General features: G+C 48.3%; 3 protein-coding genes across 4 annotated transcripts in view; all 3 read left to right on the top strand.

Moving 5' to 3' along the window:
- Nucleotides 1-89: 89 nt before the first annotated feature.
- On the top strand, nt 90-13,710 carry LOC106610467 (serine/arginine repetitive matrix protein 1). Of its 2 annotated transcripts, XM_045716381.1 has the most exons (9): nt 90-320; nt 1,336-1,473; nt 3,022-3,885; nt 4,100-4,191; nt 4,441-4,848; nt 5,245-5,511; nt 5,636-5,894; nt 12,537-12,886; nt 13,053-13,710. In XM_045716381.1, the coding sequence occupies exons 2-8, from the start codon at nt 1,371-1,373 to the stop codon at nt 12,884-12,886; spliced, it is 2,343 nt and encodes a 780-aa protein (XP_045572337.1). In that variant the 5' UTR covers nt 90-320; nt 1,336-1,370; the 3' UTR covers nt 13,053-13,710. The 2 variants fall into 2 exon arrangements, with proteins under 2 accessions (XP_045572337.1, XP_045572338.1); XM_045716382.1 differs by lacking the exons at nt 12,537-12,886; nt 13,053-13,710 and adding an exon at nt 6,163-6,251 and having other exon boundaries at nt 91-320.
- A 345-nt stretch (nt 13,711-14,055) lies between these two features.
- On the top strand, nt 14,056-16,102 carry LOC106610469 (translocase of inner mitochondrial membrane 10 homolog (yeast)). Its single transcript, XM_014209848.2, has 2 exons — nt 14,056-14,333; nt 15,042-16,102. Exons 1-2 carry the CDS (start codon nt 14,263-14,265, stop codon nt 15,232-15,234), a joined length of 264 nt encoding a protein of 87 aa, XP_014065323.1. The 5' UTR covers nt 14,056-14,262; the 3' UTR covers nt 15,235-16,102.
- A 395-nt stretch (nt 16,103-16,497) lies between these two features.
- Nucleotides 16,498-20,404, top strand: part of LOC106600344 (protein unc-93 homolog B1-like) — a 12,969-nt gene continuing 9,062 nt past the window's right edge. Inside the window, 4 exon segments of the mRNA XM_045716383.1 lie at nt 16,498-16,852; nt 17,286-17,417; nt 19,305-19,446; nt 19,690-19,843. Coding sequence (XP_045572339.1) covers nt 16,850-16,852; nt 17,286-17,417; nt 19,305-19,446; nt 19,690-19,843 — 431 coding nt within the window. The 5' untranslated portion in view covers nt 16,498-16,849.

Genomic DNA, 20,404 nt, shown 5'->3' with positions numbered 1-20,404 from the left:
CTCTGCCGCTGGCTGCGGAACAACAGAAGTTGATGATCAACGACGAGCCGAAATGACCCCATGATTCGATGCAGTTGATCCCATCTCGGCTTTTCCCACGTTAACTACGCATGCGCACGCACGATCGCCCCTCGCGATTTTGACGTTGAGAATTCCTTTCTGAAGTGTGACGTCAGTCCGTGCATTTGGCCACATTGTGGGAATCGATCAACTAGGGAATATGTCAACATTAACTATTTAAAACAAATTGGATGGCGATATACAGATTTTTGACAAAGCAAGCCAATAGACAAGAAAAAGCCCTGACTGGCATCGAAAAGGTAAGCATGTGCATTAGCTAGCCGTCCAGCTAACGTTAGCTAACACATTTAGCTAACGTCACCAGACTTTCGTTTCCAGTTCCTCCCCCAGCACGAGTGTGCTGAAAAGTATACAAATGGAACTAATTAGATAGAAAGCTGTACCACACTTGCAGTTATTTGAAAACTAAATGAATGTGCACTAATGCAACACATTAACATTTGTGTTTTTGATTGTAAGCCTATTGTCAGTGTGTCTTATTGATAAGTGGAGGTCGTCCACAACACGCTTTGAATTGCATGGCTCTTGCAAGCGTTCTAACGAACAAGCTGTCTTTTCTAGCAAAAGCACTGACTAACACGTGATACGACTGGCTGAACTTTTTTCTTCTAGTCTTGGAACTTATGTGTTCACTAATACATGACAATTGGCAGGTTTTCACGGAGTCCCAAATGTAAAGTACTAGCCACTCACCCCAGTGGTGTGTATTTATGGATGCCAAGGGAAGCCAGGATTACCCCAAAAATGTGCCAAGAAAAAATTAAATAAACATTTTCGTATTTCTGTGTTTCATAATGTTCTTTCAATTCGCAAGAGGCTGAATGTATATGACAGGAGAAAGCATCCGAGCGATTGAAACAGCGCCCCTCTGTCTCTCTACGTGTAGGCCATCTATCTGATGCTGTCTGGTCCAAACGAGTATGACATTGTTGCTGCCCGTAGCATCTCACAACCAACTTCACACCTTGACTTTTCAGCCCAGTCTTGTCCAAGCACGACATTTTGAGACAATGTATGAAAATCAGGTTTTACCATTGTTTCACTTCGTCAAATGCTGTATACCGTCAGATCAATCTGCAGTCATTTAAATCTCTCCCTCATTTTTCCCTACATCCCTTTCTTTTCTGTCCTCTAAACCCCACAACTCCATCCCTCTCTCCTTGCTACCCGCTGCCCCCCCCCTTTTCCCCACATCCATTTTCCCTCTGTCTCCCCTCCACCACTCTATCCCCCTCTCCATTCTACCCAACCCAGGCCTCTCTCTCAGGGTGGAGGCCAAGAAGAGGAGCATGTGGAGGTACCGTCTGCCTGGCTATGAGTTGAGGCTCCTAGAGGAACTACAGAGACAGAAGCACAACAGTCTCTACTGTGATACCCTGTTACAGACTGATGGTGAGGGAGGAGGGGAGTGATGGAGAGACTGCAGTCTACTGTGATACCCTGTTACAGACTGAGGGAGGAGGGGGAATGGAATCAATCAGAGCATATGAGCAGAGATGAGCGGTTGGAAAATCCCGCTCATCGCTCATGTTGCGCAGCGCTCCAGCGTGCCATGTCCTTTCCTACCGCTCAGCTAAAAACCACTCCGCACTCACAGGAAGAAAAAAACTGCCGCTCCAAATTCGTTCCATTCGTTAAAATCACAATTTAATCAACGTCCATCTATTTTTGTGACTACCTGGACCTACCAATTGTTTTTTAAGTATTGAAACCAAACCATATGGATTTAAATGAAAAGTATTTGAATAAACATTTCAAATAGGCTACATGTCATATAAACACTCTAAATAGGTCAGGAGCCAGACCGGGAGCCTAAGAAGGAACGGAAATGAATGAATTAGGCTATATTATTTCAAGGATATAGCCTAGATAGAAATACATTGTGAAGCATTTGCGAGTGTGACACAATAGGCTGGTGTGGACATAAAGCATTTAATCAACATTTTATTGTATTAAATAATTATAGTCCATAAATTGTGCATATCGGATGTGAATTACTTAGAATTAAATACAAATGAAATGATAACTGACTTATTAGAGCCTTTTGAAAATGTTGAGTTTGGCCAGTATGTGGCTTCAGGCTCATGCGATGGTGCCTGGAGAGCAGACCAGCAGTGGAGAACATCCTCTCCACACCTGCAGAGCCACTGGGGATGATAAACACCCTTTTGGCCACTCTTACCAGGCTGGGCAGAGATGTTTTATACATTTTTCTATAGGTAGGCTTAATGGTTTTTAGGCAAAATAACGCAATCAAAATGGAAAGCTCTTTGAACGTGGGAATATGCCAGGCCTATTCGTCCAAAATCAGCTATGGCCTATTGTACAGAAAATAGAACAAAAATCTAACTTTATTTGTCACATGCGCCGAATACAACAAGTGTAGACCTTACCGCAAAATGCTTACTTACAAGCCCTTACCCAACAGTGATTTGTAGTTTATAAATACTTCACTACAAGGACACACGTAATTAGCTACCCACCTCGTTCCTTTCTGTTAGCATGTGCACATAGTAAGTACACCATCATGCTTTCAGGATATGTGTCTTTTCAGATTCCACAATGATTCTTTAGTTCTGGACAGAACGTCATCGCTCTCCCTCTCTGCTCTTGGTCTTCATAGTCACCTTGATTTGGCACCTGTGTGTTTTATCAGTTTCTTTATGACAATATTTAGTGAACTTCATGACAGTAGCTAAAGCAAGGGGCTATAATGACAGTAATGACATGATGGAAAGTAGCCAAATGATTGATGTAAGTTAGGGAGACATAATGAGGTTTAGATTGAGGATAGTAAAGGGATCAATCAAATCCAACTGCCATTCTTCCTCTCCTTCCACATGCCCTTATTTCAAACCTAAACCCCATTAGACCTACATCACATTTCCTAACCTGCATTATAAATGTAGCTAATGATGTCACATTTCTTTCTTCCCACAGGTTTGTCAGTCCCGGCCCACAGCTGCGTCCTGGCTGCCCTGAGCCCCTACCTGTCCAAGGCCCTGTCCAACCAGTCATTCCCCCTCCCGGCTGGGCAGAGATGGCCACTCAAGCTCCAGGCTGTGAAGGCCCAGACCCTGCTGAAGCTGGTGGATCTCCTGTACTCCGGAGAGCTGGAGGGAGAGGGCACCATGGAACAAGAAGAGGTTATGGCCGCTGCCTGTAAGCTGGGCATAGGCCGCTTGGTGGAGGGGTGGAAGGACCGGGGGAGGGAGGGAGAGGGGGAGAGGAGGTGCAGTCTTAGAGATGTGGGGGTGCAGACGGAGGGAGGAGACACACAGGTGGACGTGGGGGCGTTGGTGGAGACGGGGACCCAGACTGTGGACTGTAATGGAGGTATTTACATGACTTTCCTCAGTCCCCTCCCTGATGCTCTCCCTACATCCACACCCTCACCTCCACCTCTCCTACTAGTCCAGAGCAGCAGTGAAGGGCAGCAGCACACAACTCACACGGCACCTCCTTCCCTGAGTCCCCAGATTATGACCCCCAGTTCCACCCCACCCAGCGTCAAAGCAACGGTCAGCTGTGGCACAGCTCCCTTTAGAACCCACCCTCGGACCTCCGAACCGGAGGTCACAAACCTCTCATCGTCCTCTGTTGTCCTGAGCGGTGACATGGTCGCCCCGAGTGACGATTCGGACCACCCCACGACACCCCGGGAGAAGAGTGCCGTCCCAGAATGCTCTGTGGCGGAGAACGGTGTGACGGAGAGGAGGATGGAGAAGATGAGGGAGCAGCAGCTGACACCACACACTGGGAGCGCAGAGGAAGGAGGAACAGGGGAGTGTCAGGAGAGGAGAGGTATGAGGGGATGATAGTTGAGGTTTTTAAGTCATCTTTCAAACCCTGGGGCCTTGAATCAACCATTTGACTTATTTTTCACATCCTTTGGGGTTTTATAGTTATTTTATGAACCTCATATTTAGCATGTTGTTTATTTGTATCTGTGTCATGTACTGTAAAGTGTGTTGACATTTTTAACTGCGTTGTAAATAAGATGTGATGTGATTGTGAGGTGCGGTTGGGAGGAAGTGGCTGACCGGACAGAGGCTGGAGAACACTCAGATCTCCATCAAGGTCAAGCTGAGGAGGAGGACCAGGGGACAGGTAGGTCGGGTGTCCAAAATGCCACCCGATTCCCTAAATAGTGCCCTAGTTTTGACCTGGACCCTGGTGAAAAGTAGTGCACTATGTAGTGAATCGGGTGCCATTTTGGATGTTGAGTTTTTCTTTGCTAATGTGTGCCTCTGCTTGCAGTCTGGAGTCCAGGCCGGGTTACTGTAAAACCCCTTATTCTCACTCTTTTGATCTAAAAACTGCTTTATCGATACATTTGATTGACTGATTGTTTAACAGGTGTGGGAGCTGGTCAGTGGGCAGGAGATGGACGGAACCGTCTCACCTGGTCAAAGGCAGGAGAGGGACGGAACCGTCTCACCTGGTCAGAGGCAGGAGAGGGACGGAACCGTCTCACCTGGTCAGAGGCAGGAGAGGGACGGAACCGTCTCACCTGGTCAGAGGCAGGAGAGGGACGGAACCGTCTCACCTGGTCAGAGGCAGCAGAGGGACGGAACCGTCTCACCTGGTCAGAGGCAGGAGAGGGACGGAACCGTCTCACCTGGTCAGAGGCAGGAGAGGGACGGAACCGTCTCACCTGGTCAGAGGCAGGAGAGGGACGGAACCGTCTCACCTGGTCAGAGGCAGGAGAGGGACGGAACCGTCTCACCTGGTCAGAGGCAGTTGGTTCGCGCTGCTCTGAAGAAGGTGAGTGGCACAGTAACGATGAACGTTCTAATACTTCCAATGCCATTCTAACTGATTGTTGTCAGCAAAATAAGTGCTGAATTTGAGGGCTACGTTTTCACTCTAGAACATTTTTGCCCATTAGTTTTGATACAGTGAATATCCATTACCATGTTAGTAAGCCATTGAGGGGTTTCTGAATACCCTGTCCATTATTCAAGTTAATCTGAGCTGTCAAAACAGCAGCACAACGGTTAAAATATATATTTCCTAAACATGACCTTTGAAACCCTGTTCAGATGAAACCCTGCTGAAGACAGAATAGGTGTGTAAACGTTGGTATATAAATGTATCGGAGCCATGCGGCTCGTCTTCTCTAAGGGTTCTAAAATGTCTCCTTTTATTCTGTCACGACAGGAAACAGATCGCATGAGGACAAGACAACTACCACGCCAGCCTCTCCCCCCACCCCAGTCCCCAGCCCTCCCCCGGTGCTCTCCCCTCGACACAGCTTTCCTCACCCCTCCACCAGATCTCTACATCTCCCCTCCACCCCGATCCCGCCCCCACCCCACCTCCAAAACCACCACCGCCCAGTCAACCTCCCTCAACCACTGCAGCTCCACCCACCATCCGACCCCACACCCAGCACATGAACCGCAGCTCGCCTTGCCCCAGCCTCCGGTATCTTCATTTATTTCACGATAAAAAAAACACAATTCAACCACACATTTGAAAAGGATCCAGGTTAACACAGAAAACGTTTAACAACGTATTTCCGTTGTGGTCCTCTTGTTTTGGCCGGCAGGTAGAGGAATCGGACGAGCAGATTGAGAAAATGCTGGAAGACATCATGATGGGGTTGAACATACTGCCCCCTGTGGTTCTGGATAGGGACTGCGACCACCATCTCCAAAGCCACGACAGACCGACGGCCTGCTCCTGCTCGCATCATCCCGTCCACGCAAGGCATTGTGGGATGCACAGCGCCGTTGGCTCGGCTTCTTGTTGCGTGTGTTCCCATGGCTACGCGACAGGAAGTGATGATGCGTCGTCGACTGAAACAGGTATGTTTTGTAACATGTTATGTGATTGACCACCGTTCTCTACTGTTGTATCTACATCTGAGAAGACTTTATCTTTACATTTAGCAGATTGCTCTGGATAAGAGCATTAGGGTTAAGTGCCTTGCTTAAGGGCACATCAACAGATTTTCCATCTAGTCAGCTTGGGGATTTGAACCAGCAACCTTTCGGTTACTGGCCCAGCGCTCTTAACCCTAAGCTACCTGCTGCCTTGAATCTGAACCAGGCTCCTTGTTAACTATGTTGTAAGGCTTTCTAGCGACTTAGGTCAGTGTTTCCCAAATCCGGTGCTCCAGTACCCCCAGCAGCCCAACTCCAGTCTTCCAGTACCCCCAGCAGCCCAACTCCAGTCTTCCAGTACCCCCAGCAGCCCAACTCCAGTCTTCCAGTACCCCCAGCAGCCCAACTCCAGTCTTCCAGTACCCCCAGCAGCCCAACTCCAGTCTTCCAGTACCCCCAGCAGCCCAACTCCAGTCTTCCAGTACCCCCAGCAGCCCAACTCCAGTCTTCCAGTACCCCCAGCAGCCCAACTCCAGTCTTCCAGTACCCCCAGCAGCCCAACTCCAGTCTTCCAGTACCCCCAGCAGCCCAACTCCAGTCTTCCAGTACCCCCAGCAGCCCAACTCCAGTCTTCCAGTACCCCCAGCAGCCCAACTCCAGTCTTCCAGTACCCCCAGCAGCCCAACTCCAGTCTTCCAGCCAGCAGCCCAACTCCAGTCTTCCAGTACCCCCAACAGCCCAACTCCAGTCTTCCAGTACCCCCAGCAGCCCAACTCCAGTCTTCCAGCAACCCACCAGTCTTCCAGCAGCCCAACTCCAGTCTTCCAGTACCCCCAACAGCCCAACTCCAGTCTTCCAGTAACCCCACCCCACTCCAGTCTTCCAGTACCCCCAACAGCCCAACTCCAGTCTTCCAGCAACCCCAACTCCAGTCTTCCAGTACCCCCAACAGCCCAACTCCAGTCTTCCAGTACCCCCCAGCAGCCCAACTCCAGTCTTCCAGTACCCCCAGCAGCCCAACTCCAGTCTTCCAGTACCCCCAGCAGCCCAACTCCAGTCTTCCAGTACCCCCAGCAGCCCAACTCCAGTCTTCCAGTACCCCCAGCAGCCCAACTCCAGTCTTCCAGCAGCCCAACTCCAGTCTTCCAGTACCCCCAACAGCCCAACTCCAGTCTTCCAGTACCCCCAACAGCCCAACTCCAGTCTTCCAGTACCCCCAGCAGCCCAACTCCAGTCTTCCAGAACCCCCAGCAGCCCAACTCCAGTCTTCCAGTACCCCCAGCAGCCCAACTCCAGTCTTCCAGTACCCCCAGCAGCCCAACTCCAGTCTTCCAGTACCCCCAGCAGCCCAACTCCAGTCTTCCAGTACCCCAACAGCCCAACTCCAGTCTTCAAGTACCCCCAACCGCCCAACTCCAGTCTTCCAGCAGCCCAACTCCAGTCTTCCAGTAACCCCAACTCCAGTCTTCCAGCAGCCCAACTCCAGTCTTCCAGTAACCCCAGCAGCCCAACTCTGGTCCTCCAGTAACCCCAGCAGCCCAACTCTGGTCCTCCAGTAACCCCAGCAGCCCAACTCTGGTCCTCCAGTACCCCCAGCAGCCCAACTCTGGTCCTCCAGTACACATTTGTGTTGAAGCCCCAGATAAAAACGCCTGATTCAACTTGTCAAAGGCTTGATGGTTAGTTGACAAGTAGAAGCAGGTGTGCTGTTGGGGGTACTGGAGGACCAGAGTTGGGAAACACTGACTTAGTCTATGTATGATAAATCATGTACATTTTAAATGCCTGCCCTTCCTCAACTCCTCACGGCATTGCTTGCACTTATCTCACAGTGTCATCCATTACAATAGATCGCTATTAGCACCTACACTTAGCTAGCACCAGCCTGACCTCTCTCTCTCTCTGTCTTTCTCTCTCAAGCCTTCCACTCCATCACCTCCTCCCATTTCGTCACCACGACAACCTCCTGCACCGTTACCCCTGACCTTTACCCACAACCTCTGACCCCTCACCAATGCTCCACCTATCACCCCTCCACCCCCCTCTCTCATCCTCACCCCCACTTCTCCTGTAATGATTACTCCTCTGACTGGGCCTCCTATTGTTCAGGTGTACTCCAGTGCTCCTCTGAGAACGCCAAGAACCACCAGGAACTCCTGATCCGGTTCCAGAACTCTCAAAACCAGGAACTCCAGAACCGGAACTCCAAGAGCCTGGGGGTTGGATGTGGTGGCAGCAGCAGCATCATACCAGTCCACTCAGGCTCTTCACCAAGGCCTCCCCACCACCACCAGTCCCTTCCTCAGAGCCAGGCCTCTCTACTTTACACAGGGGAAGAGGACCCAGATCCAGGGTGCTGGAAGGGTTCTTCTGCCCAGACGGGCGTTCCGTCGACATACAGAGAACATGTTTGTAATCTGTCCTCTGCGGATTGTCTGTCAACCAATGGAGAGACCACTCCAAGTCAGGTGAATGGAGACACTACTCCAAGTCAGGTGAATGGAGACACTACTCCAAGTCAGGTGAATGGAGACACTACTCCAAGTCAGGTGAATGGAGACACTACTCCAAGTCAGGTGAATGGAGGGACCACGCCAAGTCGTGTGAATGGAGAGGCCATTCCAAGTCAGAGTCTGAGTCAGACCAGTACGAATCAGGAAGTTCCACAAGAAGAGGAACCAATGGTTGTCACCCCCGGTTTCCTCCCCCCCTCTGAAACTGATGCTTCTGAACCACAACACCCAGCATGCCCACCAGATGTCTCTCCCGGGAGAGGACTACGTTTCCCAGAACTCCTTTCACTGCTGTCTCGAGGAAGTGAAACCCAGCCTTCCCAATCTCCTCCTCCATATTGGGAAGAGCTATGCCTGCCAAAATGTCTCTCACCCTTAAATTCACCGGAACCCTCACCCCCACCATCTCCGGCGAAACCCTTCCTTAAATCCCCATTCCGGCATCCTGTAGCTCCATTCCATAGAATCCCTCAGCTGTCAAAGCTACCACCTTGGCTCTGCCACACTCCGAGAAGACTACAATTTCCACTGAGCTCCATGATACATTCTCCACGCTCCCCAGGAAATCTGTGTGAATCTAAAAAATGCCTTGGTCTGCCGTGGGAATCCAACAACAACTCCGAGCAGATGACTGATGGTCAAGACAAGGCTAGCATTAGCAACAACGCAAGACTGACCGGAAAAGAGGACGAGGAGGAGAGGAAAAGGAAGAAGGTCGCGACCACCACTACGGGGCGAAGGCTTGAGAAACCAAAGGCGAAGAGAAGAGAGGGAGATGAAACCTCGAAGCCCCACAGTAACAAAAAGAGAATCCGTGTGAGGATAAAGGAGGGTTTGGAGCCGGAGCAGGGGCCAAGGATTGAGAAACCAAATGCAAAGACCCAGAGGAGACAGGAGGATGAAACCTGGAGTCACCACAGGAAGAGAATCTGTGTGAGGAGAACAGAGGGTTTGAAAGTGGAGCAGGAACAATCAGAGGACAGTGAGACCCCAGAGCCTCCTCAGAAAAAGAGGAAACACAATGTCTCTACAAAGATAGAAGATAGTCCTTTAGTGAGGACTGAAAGGGTGAAAATCAACGACGGAACGAAGACTGAGAATGGACAAGTGAAAATAAGTCTCTGCTCTGTCAGTCTGTCAACCAACAATGTCTTAGCAAGCGAAAGATTAGGACGGTACCTTTCCAACACCTCCACACAGTCTTTGTCCAGCCTTGGTGAGGAAGCCAACCGACCTCCAGAAGGAACAAAGATGCTGGGAAGGGAAACGGGGAACCCAGTAAGGGTGCTCCGAGCCAGGGATCGAGATGTGAAACGCCCTCCTAACATTTGGACCACAACCAGGAGCTGCTCTCCAGTAAAACTTCACCAAGAAGACAAGCAGTCGAACATGTCTACTGAAACTCCCAGTCCCTCCTTCTCCAGGTTTCAAGCTCTGGCCAAAGCAGTTGGACTGCTCCAAATCCCACCAACACCACCCCCGAAACGGAAACGTGGTAGACCCCGTAAGATACGACCAGGAAAAAAACAGGTTTCCCAGGCTGGTGGTTTATTTCCCACCAGTGCCATGACAACGGGCATCCATGACGCGGAAGCGGTTGAGCACAAAAAGGAAAGAGGAGGAGGAGAACCGCAGGCAAAGGGAGGAGGAGAACCGCGGGGAAAGGGAGGAGGAGAACCGCGGGGAAAGGGAGGAGGAGAACCGCGGGGACAGGAAAGAGGAGAACCGCGGGGACAGGAAAGAGGAGAACCGCGGGGACAGGAAAGAGGAGAACCGAAGAGAAAGGAAAGAAGAGGAGGAGAACCGCAGAGAAAGAAAAATGAAAGAGAACCGCAGAGAAAGAAAAATGGAAGAGAACCTCAGGGAAAGGTGAAAGGAGGAGGAGAACCACAGGTAAAGGAAAAAGGAGGAGGAGAACCACGGGTAAAGGAAAAAGGAGGAGGAGAACCACAGGTAAAGGAAAAAGGAGGAGGAGAACCACAGGTAAAGGAAAAAGGAGGAGGAGAACCACAGGTAAAGGAAAAAGGAGGAGGAGAACCACAGGTAAAGGAAAAAGGAGGAGGGGAACCACAGGTAAAGGAAAAAGGAGGAGGGGAACCACAGGTAAAGGAAAAAGGAGGAGGGGAACCACAGGTAAAGGAAAAAGGAGGAGGAGAACAACAGGTAAAGGAAAAAGGAGGAGGGGAACCACAGGTAAAAGAAAAAGGAGGAGGGGAACCACAGGTAAAGGAAAAAGGAGGAGGGGAACCACAGGTAAAGGAAAAAGGAGGAGGGGAACCACAGGTAAAGGAAAAAGGAGGAGGGGAACCACAGGTAAAGGAAAAAGGAGGAGGGGAACCACAGGTAAAGGACGACAAGCGAAAGAAGTACAGGAAAAGGGTCAGGCTCAGGGAGGGACATGGCAAAGGAGAGAGAGCAGAGTTGTTCCAGAGACTACTTGTGCTGTCTAAATCTAAAACAGTTGCTCAGAAGCCTAGCTCGCAGACAACTTCCCCCAGTACCCATGAAGAGCAAGTTCCTTCCAACTGTTCAGGAACGGGAACCATTCTGCAACCCCAGCCGTCTGGTCAGCCACAGAACTCCAGTCCAGAAAGATCTGGAGAGACTGAATCAGACAGAGACCAATTGAGACCCCCTGCTGTCAAGCGGACCCCCTCCAAGTGTCGGGCACCCACTGTGTCTCTCAAGAAGTTCCAAGAACTCCTGAAGCACAGGCACCAAAAGACGAGGAAGTCCACCAAAAGCAAGGAGACAAAAGAAAAAGAAAGTGAAACTGAAGGACAGAAACAAAGTGAAAGAAAATTATTGAAACCCAATGAAAGTGACAGCGGTCAAAATGAATCAAGACTGATGAACAAAAACAGAAGTCCTTCCCAGTCTCTAGAAAGAGAGTCAGCCATTCGACCAACCGTTGAAAATTACGATCAGACCAACCGAACGGAGAGCGACCATCCAGAGGAGAAAGATGGAGGACACAACAGCAGCACTTGTGGACAGGAGACGGAGTATCAAGATCTCATCTACAAAGAGACTGAAAGAGAAAACGTTGAGGATAGAGAACATTTTGAGAACACAGAAAACGTTTTAGGCGGGGAAAACGTGGATGCGTCAGGAGACTTTTTCGAACTCCAAGAGGAGCTGGCTACCTTGTCAATGTTATCGATGACAAGGACAAAGGAAATGGTGGATCCTCAACGGACCGACAAAGGCAACAAGGAAGGAAGAGATCTGGTTACCAAGGAGAACAGAGAGAGCGAAACAGACTCGTCTACAGAGACAAACAAGAAGACCGAAAAAGGAAAAGGATCCATGGTGGGGGCATATAGGAGAAGTGTGATCATCCAAGAGGTGGAGGAGAAAATGGAGGATGGGTATTTGGAGATGGAGATCTCCAGCGAGGAGTTGGATGTGGTTGACGAGGTCCACCACACGTTGGGCTACGCAGGGACTGAGGAAGTGAGTGGTGAAGAGGAGGAGATAGATGTAGAGGAGATGGGTCCAACAATGTATCCTGATGCAGGTAAATCAATTTGAACCTGAATTCATTTTCAATTTTGTGGAAAACGTACACTGAGTGTACAAAACATTAGGAACACCTTTCCTAATATTGAGTTGCACCCTTTTTGCCCTCAGAACAGCCTCAATTTGTCGGGGCATGAACTCTACAAGGTGTCAAACGATCCACAGGGATGCTAGACCAATGTTGGCTTGAAAATTCTTGACACATTCAAACCGGTACACCTGGCACATACTACCATACCCCGTTCAAAGGCACTTATATTGTCTTGCCCATTCACCCTCTGAATGGCACACATACACAATCCATGTCTCAAGGCTTAAAAATCCTTCTTTAACCCGTCTCCTCCCTTTCATCTACACTGATTTTGAAGTGGATTTAACAGGTGACATCAATAAGGGATCATAGCTTTCACCTGGATTCACCTGGTCAGTCTGTCTTGGAAAGAGCAGGTGTTCCTAATGTTTTGTACAGTCAGTGTAGTAGTAGATAGCTACTGGCAGTTGTTTTTCATATTTTAATCTAGTTTGAGCTTAAATAGTCTCAATGATGTTACGTCTTTTAAATGTTTACTATGGGTTTCTTTATTCGTAGCTTGGCAGGAGGTTCCCGGCGCCAGAGAAGTGGACCAAGCGAGTTCCACCATGGCCAGCTTCAGAGGCATCACCCACATCCACCTCCCTCAGAAAATCAAAATGGCGACCGCTGCCGACGTGAGTATCCCGACCCCTCGGGAGGCAGAGCCTTCCACGCTGACATCACGAAGGGTCACCACAGGGTCAACAGGAAGCTGGGAGCCAGAGGAGGAAGAGGACGTGGAGGTGGACGTTCTTGAGTGGTCGCCGGCCGTGCGACCAAGAGTGTGGGGGGCGGGGCTTGAGCAAGGCGTCACAGAACTGACCGAGGAAGACGAGATAGACGTGATGGGAGAGGAAACAGACTGAGTAAGTGGGAGGGTGTACTCTTAGGGACGTGTTAATTTAGAATCCATTAAAATAATCAAAAATAATACAACGTTGCCATTGGAGAACGCAAATGTGTATTCTTCAACATAAAGGCTAGCTTTGCATGTGTGTGTTCTTCATTGGAAACGTTTATTATTTGCAACAGATTCTAAACAGTGTGTTCTTGAGAAGAAAGGCTACCGTTCCTAAGCAACCTCCCTGCTCATCCTCTCCACACTGTTAACTATCGGAGTAGCCCCGACCTACCACACTTACTTGATGAGACTAACTCACAAAATGAGGGTGAGTCTCGCTATATAAAAAAAAAACCTTTGTTGATTGTGATTTTGTTGTTGTTTTTGTTGTACAGTTCAGCCTTATGAGCCCTAGACTAGAGACTCGGCAAACGCAGCTACTCTTTTGTTACATTTCAGGGCCCGTATTGACAGCTTCTCAGAGTACGAGTGCAGATCTAGGATCAGTTTTTCCTTTTAAGTCATAATGAATAACAGGGCCTCCTCTGAGACGCTTGGTGAATACTGGGCCCTGGTGGTCATGCTGGTTATTTTTTGTACCTTCAGAATCAGTCAGTCAGTGTCCAATCAGAAGCACTTAAATATGTTTATATCTGCCACTTTTGACAAGTTCTTTATTTGTAGCTTCATTGTTTGTATAACTTTGTAAATTAGAAAGAAAGCCTAAGGCCTGTCATTTAAATATAATAATTTTGTTGTATTAAAATGGCTTTCTTGACCACAGCTGTCCAGTAGATTTGTTTTCTCAAGCATGGTCATTTTGTATTTGCTTAAAACTAGCTATTGAAGTAAACATTTAACTTTGCCTACTATGCTCAATGTTTGCTCACATTCAATTACAATGTTCTAGCCTCCCAGTCAAGCCATCCTTGTTCACACAAAAAGGAGTTTGTTTGATTTTCGTTTGGGGCCATAATGAGAATGGACTGTCACATGCTGTCTAGGAGGCCTAGTCCCAATACTTTAACAATGCATCCTTACTTTCTACTTCCCTTGAAAAATTGCTCATTGAACATGGCAGGATAAGTAGGGTTCCTGTAAATAGATTACAGCAATCTTTTCTTATCAGATTTATTGTGTCAATCATGAGGTAAAAGTGAAGGATCAAGGATGTATTGGAAAAAATATTAAAAACTGTCCCATTGATTTGACAGCTGTTTGAATGCGCAACTTTATTGACAGCGGAAGGGGTTCTTGAGAGCGAAGGAACAACACACGTGTATTCCTCAATCTGAAGGTTAAATAAGCCGGTGGTCGGGTGTGTTTGTTGGCCGCTGAGAGTGGTCGTTTGGACGGTTCGATTTTGTAGAGAGTACGGTCTGGAGCGGACACAACGCAGACATGGACCCAGAGAAAGCACAGCAACTGGCGGCGGAACTAGAAGTGGAAATGATGGCTGATATGTACAATCGGTAAGAATGGCTAACTAGCAATGGAATGTTAGCTAGCTTGTTAACGTCCTTTCTCCACTGAAATGCTAAAATGTGCTAATTACAGTGTAACACGCTGCATTTGCATGTAGCTAGCCAGCAAATTTTGACTGTCGTATTTAGCTTTTTGGTGGTCAGGTAAAAGCATCATGTTAGATGGATTCTCAGGCTAGCTAGCTTCATAGCGTTAGCTAGCTGTCGTGCTACTGAACGTCAGACCAAATCAATCGATTTAGAATAGAGTACTCTTTTATAACGCACACACTCGACTACATTGCTGTACATGCATAAGCAAAAACAAAGGGAAGACCATCCCTAGTTAGCTAGCTAACTCAGTCATGTTATTGAGAGCTCATTCAAATGGAACTGATTTAGCTAGCTAGCTATGTTGCCAGTTAGGAGTGCACGCATTGACTTTTCATAACATAATCAGAATGACCTGTTCTATGACTTTGCACATACATGGAGATTTTGATTCCTCGCATCCTGTCTCCTCTTCTTTTTCTCAAAACATCAGAGGGAAGCGAGGAGAACACTGGAGGAGATCTCATCCCAATGCTCTCCTGACCTTCCTCTCTTTCCTTCTAAGGTTTTGACAAGGAAAACAGGAACACACTTGAGATACAACCCTCATCTTTATCGTAACCTACAATGTCTTAACGACCTTTCTCTCCATCTTCCTCCTCGCAGGATGACCAACGCATGCCACAGGAAGTGCGTGCCCCCACACTACAAGGAGGCGGAGCTGTCTAAAGGGGAGGCGGTTTGTCTGGACCGCTGTGTGGCCAAGTACCTGGATCTACACGAGAGGCTGGGCCGCAAGCTCACCGAGCTCTCCGTTCAGGACGAGGAGATGATGAGGAAGAACGCTATTGGACAATAATATATATATTTTTTAGGGAGGGATGGGGGTGGGTTAGTGCTAGGGTTACCATGCTTTCTGTGCGGGGTGGGGAGGGAGAGCGATAGGATGGGGTGGGTTTAAAAAAACATATGACTCTTATGGAGGGGATGGAGTTGCTGTCCAGAGTGGGTGGGGTAGGGTTGGTTTAAGATCAAGGTGCTTGTAAGGAAGGTTTGTTTGTGGTTACGTTGTGGAGCGGACATTGGGATGGATGAAGCCTGTTTTGTGTGAACACTGGTTGTACTTGTGGTTTGAGCCAAGATCATTTCTTTTTTTTACCACAGCAAAGACACTAATATGCATAGTTAACTATTTTATGTTCAGCCAATCAGTGCTTTTTCGGCATCGCGTGTAACTAGGGAAACTGGTTGCTGCTTGGCCCTTTTTAGTTATGTGGGCGTATCAAAGGTGATGATGAATTGAGAAATCCCCCAATAATGTTTATCAAAATGCTTTCAGTGTTCCATAGTGCAGTGTTCTTCAAGCCATTCCTTAGGGGGACCCTGGGAGGTGCTCCTTTTTTCTCTAGCCCTGGACCAATACCTGTCTCAACTGATGAAGGGCACCCCTGGGCTCATATTCAGTGTCTCAGAGTAGGAGTGCTGATCTAGGCTTTATGAATACGGGCCCTTGTCCCGTAGGAATAGATGGAGACACTGCTGTAGTCAATACGAGGACCATGCCTATATGAGTGTTATTTCTTTACATTTTGATCAGTCTGTTTGTTCATTGGCTTTGTATTTTCTTCATGTTGAAACTGTACAAATGTTGTACAAAGTTTTCTTTTGTGACATTTTAGAAACCTTTTTTTGTTGTTTTAAATCTGAATAAATATTGTTATGGTATATATTTTAGTTTTTAGTTATGCATTCTACACTGTATTTTCTTCACCATAATACAATAACACTGTACTTATGTTCCAAATGGCACCCTTTTTCCTACGTAGTGCACTATTTTTGACCAGAACACTATGGTCCTTGGTCAGAAGTAGTGCACTATATAGGGAATAGGGTGCCATTTGGGATGTATAGGCCTTATTCAATGTTAAACATTGCAGGAAAATAAGGTGTTCAATCTCAAACATGTTTTACTTAGTAGACTTGTATGACTTTTCCCCCAGTTTCTTGAAACCACCCTCCCATTGCAAATAAAATCAACTGTCAATTTCAAGGGTCATATTGACTTTACAACACACAAGCGCAGTCAATGCTCTGCACGTTGCTTTTTCGGGATGGAACCTACATTTCGTAAGACGATGTATACCATGCGTATCCCGTACATACAACTGACACAACTTAAAACTAAATGTACTCTGTCTTAAAAGCTAATCTAATACAACGTGAAGCTAAAAATGCTCTGTAGCTTTAAGACAAACGTTATGGATAGGGTTAAAAAGAGGAAGTGGGCACACAGCGGACTTTCGTTTCCCTAATGAAAGTTTTAATTTGGGGTCTGAGCTTTAACACTAGAAAGGAGAAGCGCAAGTACAGTAGTACGCGACGGGGTACCAAGAAAGAATACGCAGTTTTATTCGTGCACATGACAATACAATAGGCCTGAAGTGCGACCGAACGACGCCGATCCTGACATAATAATGGTGAGTGTATTGCATCTTTGCATGTATTGAATCGCGCACTCGTATTTTATACGACATTGATTTAAATGTTTGTTTTCATAAATATTAATATATTCAAGATAGTTGTATTGTCCGCCATTGTAGATGGTCACTATTTAAAATGGTGTTCTTATTGGTCACACTGTTTTAGAAGTAAAAACGTTTTAATGCAATCTAATTATCAACCTATATGTATTCATTGATAATGGAATAATAGTTGTATTTCTTTGATCTTTGAATGATTGATCAAGAAGCAGCAAGCCACTGTGCTCAACTCAACCATATTCCCCCATGGCTAAAACGTCATTTGTAAACGTTTATTACACCGTACTTCACTAGTAGTCTATTTTCATTAAAGTGTCAAAAGAAATTCAATCTTCATGTGCTTACTGCTGTTCTCTGTATCGTCCGACAGATGGCGGAGGCCGACACGGAAGAGAACGTGTACCGTGAGGCTGTGGCAGAGTCGCCTGTTGCGCCCCCTAATGGCGACATTAACATTGACGACCTGTTACCCGACGGTCCTCAGGGGAATATTCAAGGACAGGTGTTGTGTGACAAAAAACATGAAAATACAATGTTTTTTCAACTTTGCTACCGATGTTTACAATGCAATATCCTGTGATTTTTAAGGAGCATTCCACACTTTTTTGGTTTGTTATGATAGTGTGCTCTCTTGTTTTATTAGTTATTCTCTGAAATTATTAAAAATGAAATTATTAAAAATGATAACTACAACACTAACAACCCTGTATTTCCCTCCCTTCACCTCTCTCTCCCTCTCTCTTTACCTCTTTCTCTCTCTCTCCCCCTCCCTTCACCTCTCTCTCCCCCTCTCTTTACCTCTCTCTCTCTCTCCCCCTCCCTTCACCTCTCTCTCCCCCTCTCTTTACCTCTTTCTCTCTCTCCCTCTCTCTCCCTCCCTTCACCTCTCTCCCCCTCTCTTCACCCCTCTCTCTCCCCCTCTCTCTTTCTCTCTCTCCCCTCTCTTCACCTCTCTCTCTCCCCCTCCCTTCACCTCTCTCTCTTTCTCTCTCTCTCTCTCTTTGCCCCTCTCTCCCCCTCCCTTCACCTCTCTCTCCCTCTCCCCTTCCCCCTCCCCTGTACCCCCTCTCCCCCTCCCTTCACCTCTCTCTCTTTTCTTTCTCTCCCTCCCTTCACCTCTCTCCCTCTCCCTCTCCCCTGTACCCCCTCCCTTCACCTCTCTCTCTCCCCTCCCCTGTACCCCCTCCCCCTCCCTTCACTTCTCTCTCTCCCCCTCCCTTCACTTCTCTCTCCCTCTCCCCTCCCATGTCCCCCCTCTCTCCCTCCCTTCACCTCTCTCCCTCTCCGTCTCCCTCTCCCTCTCCCCTGTACCCCCTCCCTTCACCTCTCTCTCTCCCCCTCCCCTGTACCCCCTCTCCCTCCCTTCACTTCTCTCTCTCCCCCTCCCTTCACTTCTCTCTCCCTCTCCCCTCCCATGTCCCCCCCTCTCTCCCTCCCTTCACCTCTCTATCTCTCCCTCCCCTGTCCCCCCTCTCCCCCTCCCTTCACTTCTCTCTCCCTCTCCCCTGTCCCCCTCTCCCCCTCCCTTCACTTCTCTCTCTCCCTCTCCCCTGTCCTCCTTCTCCCCCTCCCTTCACTTCTCTCTCTCCCTCTCCCCCTCCCCTGTCCTCCCCCTATCCCCCTCCCTTCACCTCTCTCTCTCCCCCTCTCTTCACCCCTCTCTCTCCCCCTCTCTCTCTTTCTCTCTCTCTCCCCCTCTCTTCACCTCTCTCTCTCCCCCTCCCTTCACCTCTCTCTCTTTCTCTCTCTCTCTTCACCTCTCTCTCCCTCTCCCCCTCCCCTGTACCCCCTCTCCCCCTCCCTTCACCTCTCTCCCTCTCCCCTTTCCCCTCCCCTGTACCCCCTCTCCCCTCCTTTCACCTCTCTCTCTTTTTCTTTCTCTCTCTCCCCTTCCCTTCACTTCTCTCTCCCTCTCCCCTCCCCCTCCCCCTCCCCTGTACCCCCCCTCCCTTCACCTCTCTCTCTCTCCCCCTCCCCTGTACCCCCCTCCCTTCACCTCTCTCTTTCTCTCTCTCTCTTTGCCTCTCTCTCCCCCTCCCTTCACCTCTCTCTCCCTCTCCCCTTCCCCCCTCCCCTGTACCACCCTCTCCCTCCCTTCACTTCTCTCTCTCCCCCTCCCTTCACTTCTCTCTCTCTCTCCCCTCCCCTGTCCCCCTCTCCCCCCACCCTTCACCTCTCTCTCCCTCTCCCCTGTCCTCCCTCTCCCCCTCCCTTCACTTCTCTCTCCCTCTCCCCTGTCCTCCCTCTCCCCCTCCCTTCACTTCTCTCTCTCTCTCCCCTCCCCTGTCCTCCCTCTCCCCTTCCCTTCACCTCTCTCTCTCCCTCTCCCCTCCCCTGTCCTCCCCTATCCCCCTCCCTTCACCTCTCTCTCTCCTCACCCCTTCCCCAGATGGAGGAGTTCCTGGGCCCCCAGCCGGAGTACGATGAGGAAGAGGAGGAGAAGAAGTATTACAGGAGGAAGAAGCTGGGCGTGGTGAAGAACGTCCTGGGGGCCAGCGTCGGGGGCATGATCATATACAGCGTCTACATGGGTAACACCTGTCTGTCTCTCTGTCTATCTGACTGACTGTCTGACTGACTGTCTTGCCTGTCTTGTCTGTCTAACTGACTGTCTTGCCTGTCTTGTCTGTCTAACTGACTGTCTTGCCTGTCTGTGTGTCTCTGTCTGTCAGTTCTATTCATATATGCCTGTATTCCATTTTGTGCATGTTTTGTGTATGTAATGTATTCATTCATTTATACATATGTGTGTGTGTGTGTGTCTGTGTCTGCAGGCCTGTTGCAGATGCAGCTGATCCTCCACTATGATGAGACGTACAGAGAGGTGAAGTACGGTAACCTGGGTCTGGAGGACATCGACAAGAAGATGCTGATGGGGATCAACGTTACACCCATCATTGCACTGTTATACACCCCCATACTCATCAGGTATACTATATATATATACATACACCTATCATAGGCCTGTTATACACCCCCATACTCATCAGGTATACTATATATATATACATACACCTATCATAGGCCTGTTATACACCCCCATACTCATCAGGTATACTATATATATATACATACACCTATCATAGGCCTGTTATACACCCCCATACTCATCAGGTATACTATATATATATACATACACCTATCATAGGCCTGTTATACACCCCCATCATTGCACTGTTATACACCCCCATACTCATCAGGTATACTATATATATATATATATACATACACCTATCATAGGCCTGTTATACACCCCCATACTCATCAGGTATACTATATATATACATACACCCATCATTGCACTGTTATACACCCCCATACTCATCAGGTATACTATATATATATACATACACCCATCATTGCACTGTTATACACCCCCATACTCATCAGGTATACTATATATATATACATACACCCATCATTGCACTGTTATACACCCCCATACTCATCGGGTATACTATATATATCTATACATACACCTATCATAGG

This window comes from Salmo salar, chromosome ssa04 (genome assembly GCF_905237065.1).
Source record: "Salmo salar chromosome ssa04, Ssal_v3.1, whole genome shotgun sequence".
In the NCBI taxonomy this organism is placed as follows: domain Eukaryota; kingdom Metazoa; phylum Chordata; class Actinopteri; order Salmoniformes; family Salmonidae; genus Salmo; species Salmo salar.
This window is presented reverse-complemented; position numbering and strand designations above follow the sequence as displayed.

Bases quoted from the DNA above. Each gene is read 5' to 3' on its own strand.
- LOC106610469 (XM_014209848.2), top strand. From the start codon at position 14,263: ATGGACCCAGAGAAAGCACAGCAACTGGCGGCGGAACTAGAAGTGGAA. The intron at 14,334-15,041 runs GTAAGAATGGCT...TCCTCCTCGCAG, and splicing joins ATGGCTGATATGTACAATCG to GATGACCAACGCATGCCACA.
- LOC106610467 (XM_045716381.1), top strand. From the start codon at position 1,371: ATGTGGAGGTACCGTCTGCCTGGCTATGAGTTGAGGCTCCTAGAGGAA. The intron at 4,849-5,244 runs GTGAGTGGCACA...CTGTCACGACAG, and splicing joins TTCGCGCTGCTCTGAAGAAG to GAAACAGATCGCATGAGGAC. The intron at 5,895-12,536 runs GTATGTTTTGTA...CTTTATTCGTAG, and splicing joins TGCGTCGTCGACTGAAACAG to CTTGGCAGGAGGTTCCCGGC.